At 35.0% G+C, this 19,791-nt stretch overlaps 1 protein-coding gene across 1 annotated transcript in view; it reads left to right on the forward strand.

The window, feature by feature from the left end:
• The window catches only part of kar (monocarboxylate transporter 10-like protein kar), a 107,509-nt gene that overhangs the window by 42,898 nt on the left and 44,820 nt on the right, over positions 1-19,791 (forward strand). The window contains exon 2 of the mRNA XM_023156504.2: positions 15,287-15,633. Within this exon, the coding sequence (XP_023012272.1) occupies positions 15,287-15,633 (347 nt within the window). The remainder of the gene's footprint in view (positions 1-15,286; positions 15,634-19,791) is intronic.

Genomic DNA, 19,791 nt, shown 5'->3' on the forward strand with positions numbered 1-19,791 from the left:
TAAATTTTTGCTTGAAGTGACGAATGTGCCATGTTGAACTTTATCAATCAAAATGAGCTGATATCAGTTAAAATGGGAACTTCAGAAATATTAAAATATGAAAAGGAACTCACGAACACAAAACAACTGGAACACAGGAACAATATCCAACATAAATGCAGGAACAATAAACACAATGGAAACAAAAACACGATAGAAACAACAGGAACAACGGTGATTCAAAGAACAACAATATTAGAAACAACAAATGCAATGAAAAATGGTCTGGGGGTTAATACAACAAGATCTTTCAATAATATTGTCAGGTTGACAGTAAATATCAATGAGCAACTGTTTTCCATGGTGATTTCAGGACACCGCATGATTCAATGAAACTGATGTAATTCAATCCCTTCAAATGATTTCAGACAACAATTCACCAAGCAAGTAAAATAATCTAAATTCTACCTGTTCACCGAGTGCGATTTTTTCTTTAAAAATTAACAGTTGTTTCGGTGTTGCAATGAGTATGAAGATTAATTTTGTTTCAGATGGTAAAATGTTTCCTCAATATTTTGATAAAAGACCCCGCACATTTCTCATGAGAAATGGCTTGCCTTGAATTTTGTCGAAATTTTGATATGTTGTAGTTCTTGATGTGCTGATTGAAAATGTCCACAGCCAAAGCTCAGAATTGTACAGTTCTCGAGATGTGGACCTTTGAATATAGATTTTTTCCACTTTTTGCAGTTTTTGCTCATCAATTGAGAGCTCTCACTTCTGGTTGGGATAGAATTTGGATGTTCAGCAACCAGAATTAGTTTTACGAATAATCTCCTTCAGTTATAATAGATGCCGCCATCGATAATTTTTCATACACTGCTTCACACTATCTCGATAATCTAAAAATGTGGTACTGTGACATTTTCCTCAGATAGGCTCAAAATGGATGATAGCATCTCACAGCATCTGTATCTTTCATACCTGAGAGTACTTTCCAGATAGAATGAAGGGGTTCAGGTATTGGAAGCGAACTATTTTGCGCCGTAATATGTTTTACCTAAAAAATGGGGTGTTCCATCTTGAGTGGCGGAGAGTGTATATCACTTTGGCTAACCCCATTCAGGTGGTAGGTGCATTTTGAGCATTTCCATCAGTCCTGAGAGTTTCATCGTTCTATCTGGAATATTACGAAAGATATGGGGGTGTTTCCATGAGAAGTGAGACACACTTTATATTTGAAAAAAACATCAAAATCGAAGCTGTTTCTGAAGACTTCCCAAAATTTCCTGTTTCACGTATTCCTTGAGACGACTAAACGTATTCGACAAAAATCATCGTTTGTCAAAATCTCTTTCTTTCAACTCTTGCTTCAACTGTATATGATATGGATGTAACTTGCACTTTCTTATCATACAAGACACGCTCCTGAGAGATATTTCTAATTATCTGCTCTGTCACGTGTACTTACATGTGAATTTTCAATTGGGAAAGAACTAACTAGTTCATATGTCACTGGACATGCGCGTTTTAAAATTCTCATAATAGAGACTGACAGTTCGTACAATTATCATTTGTAATGTTTGAAATTCATCTTATAAGCTTGTTGTTTTCTTTTTCGGAAATATTTGAAGTTTTATTATAGAAATAATGAGACAGTTTCCGCCACACTATAGCGGAAAGTATAATCCATTCGCACCCTCTCTTCTATACATAATTCATGATCTATCAATTCAAGTTACACTAAAATCAACTTCCATGATTGATTATTGATAAATTTTTAGATTCATTTTACAAACCAGTCAGGGATAACTGATGGAGTTTCGAAGAAAAACCGTGGGATAATTTTCCGATTGTTTTGACATCCTTGAAAACCTATGAAAAATACTACTATGTGAAATTAAAAAGTTACTATACCGGTTGTTGATTTCAATATTCATAGTAAGACAAAGAATGAAAAATGTTTTCCCTTGTTTCCAACACCTTCAGCTGAAGGTGTTGGAAACACCTTGATAGGGCGCTTTGTTTCAAAGATGCGGGGCGAAAAAGAATTTCGCCAATAACAATTTTGGTAATTTTAAAATTATTAACGTAGCCGAAATAAAAGTATAGCGTAGTAGTACATTGGACCTACCAATTAATAAAAAATCTAACAATTCCGTTGGTACCTATCAACAACATTCCGTTTACTACAAACGGCTGCAGACATTCAGTTTGCTGGGTGTAACGTAATTAGAAACGATCCTGGTGTTTGTGAAAGAGTTCGGAAGTTGATAAGGAGAAGATTGGATTCTTGCATCCGAGCGGGGTAGTAATTTTCACAGTTCTTGTAGAATAAGAAATATTAAATGTTATTTTTGGTAATAAATTGTTATTGTCGAAATTATTTTTCGCACCGTATCTTCGAAACAAAGCGCCCTAAGGACAAATATCCTTAGAATAGTCCAAGGAATAGTCCTTAAATATTTGCCGCATGTTTAATGAAAACCCTCTACAGCAGTATACAATAAATTAATTTAAAAATAGTCTTGACGGACGTCTATATAAAAAAATCAAACAAATCAAAATATTGCTCGTAAATATCATATAATTTCATTTTATAGACAAAATCGAAACGCCTTTATGCGTTCTCAACAATTTTGAATCGTAAATATTTGAAATCATGTCAACATTATAACTCTTGAACCCCTATTTTAATGCACTTTTGTGTATTATATTTTTATATTTCTTGTTGGACTTCCCACATCATTTCAAACTAAATGCGATAATATATTATTTTGGTATAATAATTTCCCTCGTTGATTGTTTTTCTCACTGCTTTAGGTGAGTATCACATATATTTCAAATATACGTGGGTGTATGTCTAGTACTCTTAGGATTTAGGGCGTCCATATTAAGTGTTCAATCAAATACATTTGGCGATAAATTAAATATCGTAGGTATGTCTGTTCCGTTTGAATTTGCATGAAACAAAAAAAGAGATTGCAAAAACTTAGTTTCTACACCTTTGTCATCCAGTCGCCAATATTGAAAGAGATTGGGAAGTATCATAATTTTATAGAAAATAACGCATATACAAAATACTTGGTGATTTCATCGTTAGCTATTTAATTCAATATTATTTTTATAAAATGTACGATTTTTTTTTAAATGAGAGGATCTCAAAAACAAAAACGAATCTACTGAATAGTAACCTCACTTTTCGTTGCATCATCTTCTCTTATTAAAATTCTGAGTAGAATCTGTTGATCTTTTCTCAAGAATGATGTATTAGTTATTTAATGATCACAGCGTCTCCCATTCAATAATAGAATAAATCCTTTTGATTGATGAAACGGAAACAAATCCCGGAGATTGTGATGTTGAAGATCGTTAGCTTACAATGTGGATCCACACTGAATAGAGTTCTGGTACAGAACATACGAACAATTATATTGTGAAACTTGTCTGATTCGAGCTTTTCTATGGAACTGACTTGTAGTCAAGAACAAGAATATACTTTGTATCTAATGACCCTTGTTAATATTCAAAGATAAGTACAACAGTGTAAAAACATGTAAAGACTAAATGATGATTTATTTTCTTGGCATTCTTGGAAGGCCTCATTTGTAGCTGACAGGTTTCAAACACTGCTTTGAATTTTGTATTTATGAAGACTGTCTATTGTCTTATTTCAATTAAAAAAGTTATCGGTGTCTTATTCATTTTTTCAGTTCTGTTTTACGTATTCATTTATTTATTTATTCATCAGTATCACCATTTACACTGAGAAATAATATAACTAGAAATCAACAGATTATGTCTCCAGAATGATATTGAAGCTGAAATAAATATATATACCTATAAATATATATATATATATATATATATATATATATATATATATATATATATGGCACTCCTCAAATGCCATCAGATGATGACAGTACTACCAACTGTCGAAAGCGCTCGCAGATAATTAATAAAAGATATAAAGCTTCAAATCCTTTTTGTAGAATTTAATATTGAAATACTCAAAATAAAGGAAAATTAGTTGCATCAATCAATATATATATATATATATATATATATATATATATATATATATATATATATATATATATATATATATATATATATATATATATATATATATATATATATATATCCTCGGTCCTCGGTCCTCGATTGAAGACAAAATGAGAAAAATCAAGAAAATACTTGATAAAAATAGCTGCGTAAACGCAAGCGAAACATAGGTGGTACCGCCTGCCCGGTACTGACGATGCCCAATAGTCTGAAACAGCTGTCTACTGGTGGCTCTTAAATTGAAATCAATATGGGGATGATCAAAAAGTACTTATCTATTAATTTTTTGATTTTCATGGAATTATTTTCCAGCAGCTTGACTGCATTAACCTTTCTAGATATATATATATATATATATATATATATATATATATATATATATATATATATATATATATATATATATATATATATATATATATATATATATATATATATATATATTTATAGGTATATATATTTCTTTCGGCAATAGGTATATATCTTGCTTTCGGCAAATAAGTGTTGCCCATATTTACACTTGGCTGCACCTCGGTGATGAAGCCAATAGCCATTTGGCTATTGGCTTTGTATTTGGGTTACCTCAGGTAACATAAAACTCATAAAACAAGTCAATAAGGGAAACCGTATGGACATCTGGGAAAATTTAAACATCCATAAATTCAACAGTCATAATTCACTCATCGAGGAACAAATACAAATCAAAACTTGACTGGTTTTACCAAGCACCCTATATATTGTTTCCGAAAGCTGGGAATCGCGAAATTATCATAGCGAGATGAATGGTGAGATAAATGATAAATTACTAGGTCCGGTTTTTTTTTCGCGAGAATTTGATTGGTGACAGGTACTTGAACTTTTTGGAAACTGAAATATGAGAGTTTTTGGATGATATGGTATTAGAAGAACGACAAAAGTTATGGTTCCAACATGACGGATGTCCTGCCCATTTTACTGGAAATGTTTCTCAGTGGCTGAATAGGACATTTCGTAATAAATGGTTAGGACGAAATACCGATCCTCGATGGCCTCTTCGTTCTCCAGACCTTAAACCTCTAGATTATTTCTTATGGGGATACTTAAAACAAAAAGTCTACAGAGATCGCCCCTTTAATAATGTTGATGAGCTTGAAACTTCAATACGAGTGCTTTGCAGAAATATTCCGGCTAATGTGTTGCGATCTACATTAAACGAATTTCATGAGCGAACAATTAGATGCATCGAAAGAGAAGGTGGACATACAGAGACACTTCGATAATTTTCATTGTTAGCACCTGTTAAGTTGTTAAATTACCTACTGTATTTTTCTGTACTATCGCTTATTGGTTCTTTTTTGTTCATGACTATCCGCGATAGATTTTGACAGTTTATTCATATGAACATTATACTTGGTAAAGTATTTGCCTTGTTAAAAAGAGTATTTGTTTTATTCTAGAGTTCTGTTAAATATCGTTGCAACAAACATGAAGTTGACGGTCACCTAAAAAAATACAAATCCAAATAAATTTCACAAATACACTTTAATTTGATAAAAAATACTCCAAACTACTCCAAAATACTTCAAGCTACTTCAAATACATATTAAATAAAAATATTCAAAATATGTATCATACGGGGGTAATTCAAAATTTTCCAAAAGAAAAAAAAATCGAATAACAGGCCATGACTTCGTATCTGAACATAACTTTTAATTCTAAGCAACTTTTCTCTTCAACATATTTCAAAATTTTTTGAAATAAGGGTACTTTACTCTTGAACGAACTTTATATTTTTTGGCCAATCCTGTATGGTGTTTGTCACAAAGCCATTTCAGGTAAACTTGGTATAGTTTTGGAACATGCACCAATTTTTGTCAAGAATAAATTTTTCTAAGAAATCGATAATAAAAAAGTTTCCTATATGTTGCACACTTAGTGGACCACACTGTATATGCAAGGTAGAAATTGATTTCATTTGATCGGGACGACCACTGTTAGGCTGGTTTGGGAGTACTTGCTCCTCGGCAGTACCGGGCAGGTCATTTCAGACGGAGTGAACCGTCTGATATCCCAAACAAACAAAATAATTCCAACTAGACGTGAGCTCTATTTGCAGTTGATTCAGTATAATGACCACCGCGCCACCTGTATACAAAGTCTGGAAACAACTCCACAAACACATAGTCCGGTGTGGGAGTCAGAATAATAATAATATTCCGGAGAGGTGCATATAACATGCCCAAGTTCAGGTGAAAAACGCCTTACCCCTTGCCTCTCATGTGAGCCTAGGACTTTGTCGGTACGTGTGCCACATTGTACTCCTAACAATTGTATACTTCACTTGAGTGACCCCGTTATTATAAAGAGAGAGAGGCAATATTTTTGTAATCCGAATCCGAACAGTTATTTTCAACCAAACATATCAAAAATTTCATTAACTTACATGAAATACAAAAAAGTTCCAATTGTGCGCCACCTGATACCGTACAACTTTAGTATCATCGTCTCATGAGTTCCCTAGTGCAGGACGATTTAATTGTAGCTGATGTGAAGGCACTGCTGAAGGCACTTTGTACACCATTTCTTTTGAATAACCTCATAGATAAAATCTAGTTGATCGAGCTGGCCAACTCATTGGACCCCTATTTCCTATCTATCTTTGAGCGAATAATGAGGCGAAGCACCATCTTGTTGTCATATCATCATTGGTCGTTCGAACAAAAGGATATTTTCTAATATTTCGGGCAAGGTGTTCAGCAGAAAATCTCGTGGTCCTGGTGAAGTACCAGCGTAATAATATGGTCCATTCACCATATGTTCACATTCCATATTGTTTGGAAACGAGTTTCTTTTATCAAATGAGAATCGTGATTGAACCAGTAATGGGCGTTGTGTGTGTTGACCACAACATTATTATGAAACGTGTTTCCATCACTCTAGCAGATTCGATTCAGGATACTTGGATTATCATGTAACAAGACTTCGAGGCACGAGATGAATTCTAGTCTTCGTTTAAAGTCTGTGAACCGTAAACGTGCATCAAATGAACATGATAAGTTTTTTTTTTATTCTCTGAACATTCGAACTGAAATATGTATCTTTAATTCAGCATATATCAGAACACTAATTTCATTTTATTCACTTCTGACTGGTGCTCGATGTTGAGCATATTTTTTTTCACTCTACGAAAAATTACATGTGACGGTAGATGAGAAAAACGTTCCTTACTCGATAATTTTTCTGAGATTCTCCGTACACAAGCAACATATTCGCTATAAGTCGATTGCAAATAGTTAATAACAATTCTAGGAGACGCACGTAGAAAACTGAGACCTCTTTAACCCTCAGCTCGCCCAAATTTACATTTTTGAGGGTTGTCGTTCGTAGTGGGGCGAAAGCTCGTGAACGGAAAAACATATTTCAACAGATTTTTTCAACGATGTCAACAATGACAGTGACAAAAACTAAAGAAGGGGATAGTTTTTATAAAATGTTCTCAGAAGAGCATGTCAAAGTCTTTCTAAACTGACTTTGTTTCATTTGTGGAACTCTTGTCATGATGAAAATATCGCGTTTCAACTGAATTCTGCGACATCCTGTATGGAAAATGATTTGTGACAGAATTTATAATGGCATGGATACTCTAAAGAAAGTAGGAATTTTCTGAGGGTGTCATTTTAAAAACACAAAATCGGGTGTGGTTTCTTAGAAACCTCAGTGGTTACAAGGATTTCAAAGATGATCTCAGAGTGGCATTCTGAAATGTTTCAATATTACCGTTGTTTCATTTTCCCAGCTTTACAAATCGAGTAATAGCAATACTCATGTGCACTTCCGAAAACACTTCAATACAATCAGAGTAGCCACATGGCGCGAATGTTTTTGTGGGTTGTATTCCATCAGCAAGACAACACCAGATCAATTTTCAGGTTCTGCCATCCAATGTTAGTTTTTTATCAGATATTGAATGAAATTTGAGTTGTATATTTTGCTATTTCTATGAGAAATTCATTGGAGAAATAACGAAAGCAAACATTATATGGAGACGTACTAAAAGCACCACCATCTCTACGACAAAAAAGCGAGTGTGTTTTAGATATGTATAATACACACATGTATATACATTTACATACAGGGTGACAATTTGAAAACTTACAATGGCCACATCTGAGCAACCAAATAAAATATAAAAACTCGCTGAAAACATATTCCATTATAGGGAGGGGGAAATATAATGATGTGTTAACTAACTTGTTTTCACTTACCACCTCGAACCCAGCCACCTCAACTTCATAGTCTTGAAGGGCAACCCCCTTCAGTTGCTCTATTAAGTCAGGATGCGTCTTAAAAACAACACATTTTAGGTGGCACCAGTGGAAGAAATCAAGAGGAGATAGGTCCGGGGATCTAGGAGGTCATTCAATAGGACCCCTTCTGTCAATCCATTGATTAGCATAATTATCATCTAAACATTGTTCAACTGGAACTACGTATTGAGGAGGTGCGCCACCCCGTGGGAAATGTAATGAATTTCCTAATAAAGATAAATTGCCGTGTATGATAGATCTTTCTAGCGTGTGAGCATAAATTATGGACCAATAATGTGACAATAATGGGCAAATAATTGCATCTCCAAATATACCAGCCCAAACATTAACTTTTTCGGGCTATTGCGCATTCCCTTCTCAAAATTGTCGTGGGTTCTCGTCATACTTCAGTAACGACAGCTTTGTTTATTTGGTGCCCAATTAAATAAAAAGTGCACTTGCTACCAAAGCAAATATTTTTGATGAGCCAAGGTTCTGCGATAATTCTAGCTGTCATAATTTCACAAAATTCAATTGTTCTGTCGGTATCATAGTCACCAAATTCTTGAAGGATTTGCATTTAATATAGATGAAATTTATATAATTTAAGTACTTCTCTAACAGATTCGCGGGATAATCCGGTTGCTGTAGCTGCCTGACGAGTCGATAAAGTATGATTCATTGCAAAATATCCGAGTACTTCAATTATTTGCGTTGATTTGTCCAGTAATCTTGTTTGATCTCATTTTTTATTCGTGACAGTTCCAGTTTCTTGAAATTTGGCTACTTGGTGGCGAATGTACAAGTGACTTATATTTCTCTCCGGGTACCTCTGATTGAATAATTTAGTTTTTTAACAAACAGTGATATTCTCTACCATAAATAAAAATCATTTCCACATGTTTAGCTGTGTTGTTCCCTATTGTTGCAGATAAAAATTCTGATTCTCGTTTATGTTTAAAAATGAAAATCAAATGTATCAAAAATTAAACAAAAATAGTGCAGGTGCACTATTAATACGATATTAATAAGTAAGTTTTTAAACATTTCGTAAATTAGTAAAAGAAAATGAAATTTCGAATTGAATAAATAGTGTTTTATTTAATAAACCAAAACTTACTACATCAAATGTAGCTTTGTAGGGTACCATTGAAGAGCATTTCTAAAGAGCTTTTAGATAAAGTATCACAAGTAGGGGTTGTCATTCAAGAATATAAAGTTGAGGTGGCTGGGGGTGAGAGGATAAATGAAAATATGTTAGTTTCCACATCATTTTGATTCCTCCTCCTCCCTATTATAGAAGTTGTTTTCGGTGATTTTTTATATTTTATCTGGTTGGTCAGATATAGCCATTGTAAGTTTTCAAATTGTCACCCTATATATTCATTTTCTACAAATTTTTAAATATTATAGGTTTTTATTGATAAATTAACATTTTTAATATATTTTTAATTTTTATGTATTATTTTCATTATCGGATACATCCGTAATTACTGTGGTTGATTGTAAGACCGAGACAATAGGCTTATGGTATTTTTAATAGGATTCATATGTTTTCGAATGAAAATTAGAAAAATATCTAGAGAAAACCACATCTACTGTTGTTTCATGTCTTGTGGTAGAGGCTCGGTTTGGTTATTATTCATTTATACTTCTAATTTATCTAAGAAAAGTTTACAAAGAGTTGTCCATCTTCAGACGCGAAATTGACATTGAAATCTCTTACTACAATTTGTGGCAACGTATGATAGTTTTCTCTTGATTCTTCAGTGCTAACTCGACCGTGAATGTGTGCTCGCACCTGTCTCTCTTGCCCTTAGACTAATATACGAAACGTAACTCTCTCTCTTTCTATCTTCACTAACTTATACCTCCCTCTCAACTTCCGTTCGCCTCACCCGATCACACTTTTCGTAAGGCTCTCGTCACGCAATCACCAGCTTACTCCCCTAGCCAAACGCACGTAAAGAGGTTTCACTTCAAAATGCTTTCATGAAAGTGTTATGTGAATTTGATGAACGAAAAACTTGGTTCAAAGCAACACGACATGATACCATTTCAATGTACGTAGTATTTGTAATATTCTTGTAACAAGTAGGAACAAATCTTTCACAGCCTTGTAGTGAATATGGCAAAATTGAGTGAGTTATTAGTTTTCCACTTTTTATGCTGAATATAAAAACGTGAATCCCTTTTCATTTATCAACTTATGACAACCCTAATGGTGGAGTAGATCAAAATTTCTGGGATGGTGCAATTTTTACGGGAAATAACTTATATATGAAAGTGTTACCTGCTTTTCTTAGCGATAGAACAGTTTAGGTGTATGCATCGATTAATATCTCAGTAGAGTCGGGTGTGGGTCTTATTATTATTATGAAAATGCATGAGAGGGCGCCATGTGATTTACAACAAAATAAAACATACACCTCTCTTAAAGCTGAAATCATTAAATCCAATTGGCTTACTTGCTTACTTGAAATTAAAAAAATAGGTGAATGGTATAAATAGGACTCTATAACAGCAGTAAATATATTGTTATAAATCATGCCCGAAAGGAAATAACGCCGGCCGCCACTGGTAACTATAAACCAAACGTGACGTAGCTAAGAGCGCGGGGATGCCCAATGTTACCTGCCGCTCGGGAAGCAGTGAGAGTCATGCTACCGATGTCGATGGAACTTCCGCGAAAATTCTACGATGTTCGATTACGATATTTAAACGCTGGCTATGAGCGTATCGAGACAGTCAAGTACACAGTCAAATGGACCTTATAGTGCGGTACGCGAAGTGATCTAGTACCTAAGGCGATAGACATTAAAATGATAGTTGAAATTTTTAGTTGAAATGTTTGTTGTATTCAAAGTGAAATAAAGTTAAGTTTGATTATTCAGTGTAGTCAATTATTGGTCAACCCACGGGGGAAAACGTAACAATATTATAATACAAATTATACAAAATTTAGAGGTGAAGGCAAAGAAAAGCTCTCGAGAGAACGGTTCCAGAATAAAGTCTATAAAAATCAGTCTTTATCTTAGAACGCACCTACTTATTAATAAAACTAAATCAATCTAAACAAGTATATATAAATTCTATAAAGCTGTAAGGAAAAAATACTCGGCTTGTTCATGCACAGCAAATGTTTTCCTTATGTGTGCGCACTAGGCAAAAAAAAATAAAGAAACATCCACTGGGTGGTACTTATCACTATATCCTTCAGCGAATCCAATCGGGACGTTCCACGAGATAGGGTAAGACTTCATCAGTTCCCGTGTCAGCTGTCTTATGTTGGATCGAAGATAAATAGAGCTCGTTCTTCCTAGTTCCAAAAAAATAGTATCTAACCTTTTTATTACCTCGGAGACTACCACAAACTCCTATTCCTCGGGGAAATACAAGTCAAAACGGTATCATAAAATCCTAAAAAGCCATTGAAAGTGTTACGGTATGATCGAGACAAAACGTGGTATAAAACGGAATATAATTTTCGGCAACTTACCTCATGTGCATAAACCCGACGCAACCCTGAGACGTTGAATACTAATATACCATAGACTTATCCTCTATTTTTAAAGAAAATTCGGCGATATCTAGAAAATACTATGACCCAAAATGAAATTCACCGATTGGGAATGAAATAGTGAAGAATCGGTTAATAACGATACGTAATAGGCACTATTCATCCAATATATCCAAAATCTACAGTCACTGTTCCATCGACCGAAACATACGATACTGTTTTTTCCGTAGCTACTTTTTTTCCGTAAGATTCGCAGACTCGCAGACGAAATGAATGAATTGGCATGTGTGAGGATATTTAATAAACCTACAGAGTGTTCTTTCGCGGCGCTACTCTAGTATTTTAAAACCTTTTAGAATTTTATTTAAAAAATTTTATTGAAAATATACACGCATGTACAAAAGTACATGCGTGTATATATACAAGGTGTTCCAAACGTAACGTCAAAAAATAAAAGCAAATTATTTGCATCGAGGGGTATTCAAATATACCCTGTGTATTTTTGGAAAAGAGAGGTTTTAGCTTTCTACTTTTCCATCTTTATACATAAAATGTGAAAATATTCCAAAGAAAGTAAGAAAGCAATCAGTTTCAAAAAAGTAACTCTATATATCATGCAAAAAAGTACCTAACTTTCAGACACAAACTGGAAGAAAAGCCCCCTCGAAACAGCTATTTTCATATAAACTTTGGATTTAACGATATAAAAATACTTTAGAAACAAATACTTTTATACAGGGTGGGCCATCGAAAACTTGACATGGAGGTTTTGGGTACTAATCTTGCAAATCCTAAAAACGCTCAGACAGGTCGATTTTTATTGGGAGGGGATCAGTTTTTCCCATTTACAGCGTCGTCACTTCAACCCCGGAGCAGAGGGGTGAACAACCCTTGGAATTTAAATAGGGAACTGGGGGCGAGTCGCACATCGTTTCAATGATCTTAGCATTCTCTAAACAACGGTGAACATTTTTTTTAATTTGGACGAACCATATTAAATTTAGAGTTGAAGTTACGTACTTTATTCTCATGTCAGCATATACTCAAAATGGCCACCTCCAGCTTCCATGCAATAATAGAGATTCTGCTGCAAACGTTCTCGAACATTGTGGAGCATTTCTGGAGTGATTTGACGATATTAATTTGTGATTCTTTGCCGTAAATATTCGAGTGATGCAGTACAGTAAATTCTGCTTCTCAAATGACCCCACAGAAGGAAATCTAACGGCGAAAAGTCTGGTGATCGTGATGGCCATTCGATAGTGCCCCGCCTCCTAATCCAGTGATCCGAAAAAGTCCGACCTAAATACTGCCGAACAGGCAGAGCATAGTGCAGAGGAGCCCCATCTTGTTGAAATATTAACAGATCCTTCCGATAATTGTGATCATTTTCAATGATATCAGTGAGAAGGGGATTAATAGTATCTTCCAGAAGCTCCAGATACATTTGTCCAGTTAAATTGCCTTACAAAAACAATGGGCCAACAATACGGTCACCAAAAATTCCAGCCCACAGATTTAATTTTTGTGGACGTTGAGTATGCACTTCATGAAAAATGTGAGGATTTGAATCAGCCCAATATTATGGCGATTAACTGTGCCATTTAGAAAAAAAAAACATTCATCATTGAAGCAAATGTTGAAAACAAAATGTGGAATTTCCACCGCTTGTTCACTAACCAACTCGCAAAATTGCAAGCGTCGATCGAAATCATCTTCATTCAGTTTTTGCGTTAATTCAATCTTGTAAGGATGCATTTTGTGGGATTTTAAAATACGCCGAGTGCTAGTTCGTGACACCTCGAAAACAAATGCTAACTTTCTTGTGCTCAAAGGATGGTCAAGCTCAACATGGCTCAGAATTGCCACTTGTGTCGTCACATTTGTTACTGGTGGTTCGATTTGCCGTTTTTTATTTGCTACAGATCCAGTTGTGCGAAATTTTGCAATTAAATCAAAAACATACTGTCGCGACACATTCTTCCCATGTTGTTGATTGAACAGTTCAGCGGCTCTCGCAGCACAACGTCTATTTCCATAGTATAGTTCAATCAACTCAACCCTCTCTGCAGTTATGTAAACTATTGTTTCTTTAGCAACACTTTACTGCACTCACTACTAGTAATAATATAGATAATAATAATAATAATCGTCTTTATTATTACCCAGCTGTAGTTACATACAAATATTTAAATAAATTAGAGAGCTAGTTGCTGACATAACAAAAGGCGAAGTTCAACTTAGTTAGCACAAGTGCTACTGAGTTGTTCTTCCACTCAACCTCAAAAAGATTCCACCTAAGCTGAAACAAAAAAAAAGTAATACATGAAATAAAAAAAAAGATGGGATTGTTCCAATATCTATTTGGATGCTGGAGAGGACGTCTATTACTAAGACTTATTCTGGTCTCATAATGATGAAAAGTGATATCACTTTTAACATGCAAATGACCATATTTAACCATTTCTCAATTGTAATAGTCCTCTTATCAGAGAAGAACTGAAAAATCAACAAAAAAGTAGTGTAAGAAACAAATGAAAAAGTTTCAAATACATTCCAACTGAGCAGTGGCGTACAACAATTTGTTGCTATTAACAATATTGAAAAAGTTAATTATCGGAGAAAATTTTTTGAATACGTGCAAATTTAAAAAAATGTACACTATTGTTTAGAGAATTCCAAGATCTTTCAAATGATGTATGACTCGCCCCCTATTCTCTATTAAAATTTCAAGGGTTGTTCACCCCTCTGCTCCGGAGTTGAAGTGATGACACTCTAAATGGAAAAAAAAACTGTCCCCCTCCCAATAAAAATCGACCTGTCTGAGCGTTTTTTAGGATTTGCAAGTTTACTACCCAAAACCTCCTCGTCAAGTTTTCTATTACCCACCCTGTATGTATGAACACTTCATAATAAAAAAACACTTGTCTCTATTCAGTTTGTATTCCAAACATTCGTTATGGAATTGAATCAGATAGCATTCACAGGATGTAGTATGTAGTATATAATTTTTGTTTAAAGAAATATCTGTGTAGCGATAAATAGAAGGGTTCATTAGCTTTTGCGAAACATGCAAGCAGCCCATTACTTTGGTTATGTTTTACGTAGTGGATAACTTTGAAGGTTAAAGTCGCAATTTTTGTTTGTTACTGTCTTTGAGAAGATAGGTTCTTAACTATTTCGAGATTGAAATTGATAGTTATGAACATATTTTTTCCACTAAATTCTATCAAACGTCACTATTATCAGTTACAAACTAATGCGAAACTATGACAAAAAAAATGTAGGCGAACCCGTTTCGGTTCGGTAGTTGTGCATAATTATGAAAAACCCTCGGAAAAACCTACCTATCTACTCATACTGGCAGCCATTTGTACTGTTAAAAGCAGCATAATACTCGAAAAGACGTTCTCAATTGTATTTTTTTTTTCAGCTCTGGTGGGCTCCTTTGCCATGGGTACTACTTTCTTCGTCTCTCCAGTATCGGGGATGCTCACCGATTACATAGGCTTAAGAAAAACCACTTTCCTAGGAGGCGCCATTGCTTCTAGTGGAATGTTCCTGTCTTCATTTTTCGTGGACAACATCGTCGCTCTCTGCATAACTTACGGCATCATGTACGGTCTAGGAGGCTCTCTGGCGTACACGCCCTCCCTAGCCATACTTGGCCACTACTTCAAGAGGTACCTGGGAAAAGTCAACGGTTTTGTGACCGCTGGCAGCTCTGTGTTCACCGTTGTTATGCCTTATGCCATCGATGCTCTTCTGAAAGCTTTTGGGGTAGGTATGCGTCACATTAGATAGGAGATTGATCTATGTTCATTTATTCACATCGCTAAAGGCCACGTAGCTTTGTTATATGGATATATGTAGTCTATAATTTATTTCAGAAAACGACGTAGTTTGAGTTCAATCTAATTCACTGATTATGTTAACATTGTCAGCTAAATTTATCACGGGTAGTGTAGGGTCTTTATTTAGCGCTTCATATCTTCAAATTTGAATAAAACAAAGGTTGTGATGTCATTATGTGTGGAATATAACATCGTTCAAATGTCCGCCTTGGCTTCTCTGGGTGGAACGCATCTGAAACGTCCAATTTTCCATGACTCTGGCGCTAGTTGCACACACACCGATTTTGGACGGCCAGTATAAAATCGGCCGATTTTTTATTGGTAGCGGGTGCTTGTACACTCACCGGATTTTTATCGGTCAAACAATCAGTTGCTTTGTTGTCGTAATTAGCACGCACTACCAAAACGAAGTTAATGCGTAGTAACTACAATTTCACCGAGCATTCGAGACTGGAATGGTCGGTAAAAAACCGGTGAGTATGCAAGAGTGTATTTAGTCATGTACGCCACTACTTCCCGGTACTGCCGGCGATACAGTGGCAGTGAACGGCTGCTCACCGGTATTTTACCGGCGACGATCACCGGTCGGCGTGTGTGCCAGGTCCCGTTCCCACATGTGGTTCACTATTGGAATTTGGACGACCGGTACAAAGTCGGCCGTCCAAAATCGGTGTGTGTGCAACTAGCGTTATGTTGGCTTTGAGGACCGCTGTGATTTGCGGCTTATTCGCACACACCTGCGACCTGAAATAACTCCACAAGAAAAAGTCTAACGAAGCCAAATCGCACCGATCTCGGTGTTCAGTTCACGTCACTTCCACGTGAGGTGACCATGCCCTCAAATAGCTCTTGCAGAATATTCAATGTGGCATGAGCTGTGTGGCACGTAGCACCGACCTGTTGAAACCTGATGTCGAGATCATCCAATTCAGGCCAAAAGAAGCTGGTAATCAATCAATCAATCAATCAATCAAACTGTACTTTATTGTCCAAGAATAATTATTCTTATTGACAAAGTGAATAAATAACAATGAAGTGGATATCCACTGTGTCCAATACATATGAGACAAAAAATATGAAAATATAAAATGTAAAGATGAATAATTATTTATATACACATATATACACATATATATACACACACATATACATACACATATATATACACACATATGTATAAATAAAATGTCCATATAAAATGTCCTAATAAATAAGCACAACCATGACAAATAGAATGATGACATTCACTCACATATATTCGAAACTAATTACAAAACAATATCTAGACATGAATTTGATACCTATATCTTTATGCAGATATAAATGATTAAAAATGGTCATTGTAATATTCCTGCAGGTCATAATACGCTTTTGAAATGAGAAATACTTTTATCTCCTTCCTGTATTTTTTTTTATTTCCGATTGTTTTAAAATGTTCAGGCAAATGATTGTAGATTTTTTTGCTTTCGTATATTATTGAATTTTTAATTTGAGTCGACCTAGGTATTGGCAGGGAGATGTGGCAGTTATTTCTGGTGTGCCTGGGATTTAATGGGTTATCATTTGATAAATGTCGGTTGTGAATCAAGCTTACAGTCTCCATAATGAAAAGGCATGTAAGCGTAAGAATTTGATGCTTGATGAATAGTGGTCTACAGTGATCCCTTGCTTTGGCCTTGTACAAATAACGGATTGCTCTCTTTTGTAGAATGAACACAGAATTCCATAAGGTTTTCCTACAAAAACCCCAAAAGGGTAGTCCGTATCTAATATGGGATTCTATGAGTGAAAAATATGTGTTTCTGCCAATAGCTGTACCAAGCTCGTTTGTCACTACTCTAATAGCATAACAGCCCGATGCTAGTCTTTTTTTCAAGGACGTTATATGTTCCACAAACCCTAACTTTCTGTCAATGTGTATGCCCAGGAATTTAGTGCTCGTTTTGTTTTCTACTTGATGTGTTCCTAAGACCAAGTTTTCGAATTCGAATTTGAAGGTAATTATATTAGTTTTTTCCACATTGAAACAAAGATTATTTGAGTTACACCAAGATTCGATTTCGCTGAGTTCATTGGAAATAACTGTTTTTAGAACATCCACATTTTTTCCATGCCATAGGATAGTGGTATCGTCCGCAAATAATGTGAATCGTCCTGTGATTGGTAAATATGTTAGATCATTAAGGTATAATAGAAACAATATTGGTCCGAGTACCGATCCCTGAGGAACTCCTGATTTGACAGGAGAATAATCCGAACACTTCCCGGAAATCTTCACAATTTGTTTCCTGTCACTAAGATATGATTCGAACCATTTGTAGACAATTCCCCTGAATCCATAATGATGCAGTTTACTCAGCAGTACTCTGTGATTCACGCAATCAAATGCTTTTGAAAAATCACAGAATACCGCTGCAACTACCTCGCCGTGATTCAGGCTGAGATAGACATTTTCAAGAAAAGAAAATATAGCGTCAGTAGTGCTTTTCGAATTTTGAAAACCGAATTGACATTGCGACAATATGTTATATTTCTGTAAGAACTTCATCATTCTCTGTTTAACGAGTTTTTCTATGATCTTCGATAGTGTAGATAAAAGGGAAATTGGACGGTAATTTGATGGATCGTCATTTGCACCACCTTTGTGAAGTGGGATTACTAATGCTTCTTTCAAAAAGGATGGAAAAATCCCCAATTCGAAGGACTTATTTATACATTCTGCCAGGATATGTAGTGCAGTATCAGGTAAACTTTCGAATATATTCACGGAGATTTCATCTATTCCTCCCGATTTCTTATTTTTTAATTGTTTGAATGTTTCTCTCAGTTCGTGAATATCAGTTGGCCCCATGAAAAAGTTATATGGAAGTTCATTTTGAAGGTAATTTAAAGGATCAGTATGATTATCCAAGTTTTCGGTGATTTTTTCAGCTATTGTGCAGTAATAATTGTTGAGAAAATCTGGGTCAATATTAATAGGAGGTGATAAAGAATTATGTTTTCCCCTCAAGTCATTTACTATTTCCCAGTGTTCTCTTGGTGTGTTTCGGCTTTTTTCGAATCTGGATTTATAGTATTTTTCTTTAGCGCTTTTGATAACATCTCTATAAGTTCTTCTATACTTGTTGAAATATGTCGAGAGAAATTCACTATTATTATATTTCCTGAGCATATGCAATGATCTCAAGTTTTTGGCTGATATTCGGATACCGTTGGTAATCCACGGTTTTTTGCATGATTTTTTTAATTTTCGCATCGGGAAACTGTCATTGAAAAGCTGAATCAATTGTCTATGAAACATCGATAGAGCTTCAGTCGGATTAGGACTAATACTCCAGTGTGTATTCTCACAACTATTTTGGAAATTATTGAAATTTTCCTTGCTATATATTCTGCCATATTTTTTTTTAGAGCTTTCTTTGTGGGTATTCAATGAAATGGAGAAAGTAACAGCCTCATGATCAGAAAGACCTGCAGGAATAACTGAAGCAGTGACATCGTCAATGAAGTTACTACATACATAGTCAATTGTACTAGCTGAATATTGAGACACTCTAGTAGGTTTTTTTACATGCATCGAAAAGTTAAATGATAGGAGTAAGTTGTTTAAATCATGAAATTCTCTTGATTTTGTATCAGAATAATTTATATTAAAGTCGCCAGCTACTATAATTTTGGCATGAATAGATAATTGCGATAATAGATTTTCGAGACTGTCCAAAAAAGCTTTTAAATCAGTGCCAGGTGCTCTGTAGATGCATACAATATAGAGATTATTTGAACTGTTATAAACAATGGAAAACTCGAATATTTTTTCTATGAGCAAGTAGTTGAATTTAGATATGTTTTCAAGTGGAAATATATCAGTAACTTTTTTGTTTACCAATATCATGGTACCTCCATGTGTAGTAATCTGGCGGTTGAATCTGGATGCAACAATATAGTTAGGTACGAAACAGGGTTCCTCCATATTCAGCCAGTGTTCAGTGACCAGGACCAGGTTTGGCCAATTTAGAGATTCAGCGAATATAAGAAGTTCGTCAATTTTATTCCTTATTGACTGGATGTTTAGTAGAAGAAGTGA

This window comes from Leptinotarsa decemlineata, unplaced genomic scaffold (genome assembly GCF_025532065.1).
Source record: "Leptinotarsa decemlineata unplaced genomic scaffold, Ldec_3_MD MMD2_tig00002159_RagTag_RagTag, whole genome shotgun sequence".
Lineage (NCBI taxonomy): Eukaryota > Metazoa > Arthropoda > Insecta > Coleoptera > Chrysomelidae > Leptinotarsa > Leptinotarsa decemlineata.